This window comes from Protobothrops mucrosquamatus, unplaced genomic scaffold (genome assembly GCF_001527695.2).
Source record: "Protobothrops mucrosquamatus isolate PMUCROS unplaced genomic scaffold, P.Mucros_1.0 scaffold81, whole genome shotgun sequence".
Classification (NCBI taxonomy): Eukaryota; Metazoa; Chordata; class Lepidosauria; order Squamata; family Viperidae; genus Protobothrops; species Protobothrops mucrosquamatus.
The window spans coordinates 119,328-120,964 of NW_015386458.1; the positions used below are offsets into that span (position 1 = coordinate 119,328).

Below are 1,637 nucleotides of genomic sequence, written 5' to 3' on the forward strand. Positions count from 1 at the left end.
TGCACACACACACAATCACACGCATACAATCACACCCACAATCACACACACACACACACACACAATCTGATTCCATAACATAGAGACAAATTAGTTCACCAGTGACATAACCTCTGGTTATCCTTGATTATCATGTACAAGCTAAGTGTGCACAAATAAAGAATAGGTTTAACACACATACACACACACACACACAGAGTGTTTCCATAACATTATAGTTCACTGGTGAGATATTCCTGGTTATCCTAGATTGTGCGCACAAGGAAAAGAAGTTCACACACACACACACACACACACACACACACAATCATACACACAGAGAATCTGATTCCATAACATAGATAAATTAATATACTAGTGACATGTCCTGATTATCCTAGATGTGTGCAAGCTAAGTGTGAAAAACAAAGAAAGGGGTAGCACACAAACACACACATACGCACATATACACACAAAGAGACAGAGAAGGGGGGAAGAGAGAGGGAGAGAAAGGGAGAGGGAATGATTCAATTATGTAGAGATAAACCAGTTCACCAGTGAAATGTCACCGGTTATTCTGGATCATCGTGTGCAGATCGCAGCCTTGGCCTTTAGCACTGGCATCGGTACCTAAATTGGACGTCATTCATGGGTTGTATCACCCCAAACCCGTAGCGGGTCTTGTCGATGGGAGGGATCTCCTCCTGGTGATTGATCAGTTCCAGATCAAAACAAGCCAGCATCAGGAAGGTGAAAAGCTTGATTTCATTGGTAGCAAAGTAGCGGCCGGGACACATGGAGGTCCCAGCTCCAAAAGGCATGGCGAAATATTTCACCTTCTCGCCATTCTTAAAAAATTCCTTTTTGTTGCCGTTTTGGCTGAGGAAACGGTCGTATTTGAAGACCTGGGGCTCCGGATGGATTTTGGGGTCCATGTGGACTGAGAGGTAAGGAAAGAGGCCGATTTTGTCACCTTTACGCAGCAGATAAGCCTTCCCATTGTGGAGCTTCAAATCCATATCTTGTAAAACCACACGGATCAAAAATGACGTTGATACCAATCTCAACATCTCTTCCAAAGCGCTGTCCAGGATGGGTGTTTGGTTTAGCATCTCCTTGGTGACATTCAAGGGCTTCTCATGGGAGGTCACCTCTTGGCCTGACTTCTTCACCACCTCCAGGATCTCCTTCTTGACCTCTTCCATGGCTTTGGGATGCTTCATCAGGTATTCCAGAAGCCAGAAGGAAGCTGGACTGAGGCTACCTAGAGCAAGATAAAGGAGCAGGAACATGTACCGGTCTGTCATCTCTTCTGAAATCCCACTTTCGGCCAGCTGTTGAGCCTGGTCACTGATCCACCGGCTGGTGTTTTCCTTCTGGTAGATGTTCTTCACTGAAAGCACCTGCCAGAAGTAGTTCCAGAGGTTCTTCATTTGGCCCCACTCCCACGGGGTCAACAAGGCGTACGATAGGCGTGGGAAGAGTTTGTCGTATTTGCAAAATTCAATGTACAACTCTTCAGTGTGATGCTGGTCTTTTCGTTTCACCTTTTCTTTCTGGTTTTCACCTTTAGCTGATTCAGTACCGTACAAAGCCAGATACCCAGCTCGGAAGACCGTGTTGTAACAGAAGTGGAACAAGCCGTCTTCTTTCCAGGA

The 1,637-nt window shown here is 45.6% G+C and overlaps 1 protein-coding gene across 1 annotated transcript in view; it reads right to left on the reverse strand.

Annotated features, from left to right (window-relative positions):
* Positions 1 to 590: 590 nt before the first annotated feature.
* Positions 591 to 1,637, reverse strand: part of LOC107284344 (7-alpha-hydroxycholest-4-en-3-one 12-alpha-hydroxylase-like) — a 1,924-nt gene continuing 877 nt past the window's right edge. The window contains exon 2 of the mRNA XM_015812392.1: positions 591 to 1,552. Within this exon, the coding sequence (XP_015667878.1) occupies positions 591 to 1,552 (962 nt within the window). The remainder of the gene's footprint in view (positions 1,553 to 1,637) is intronic.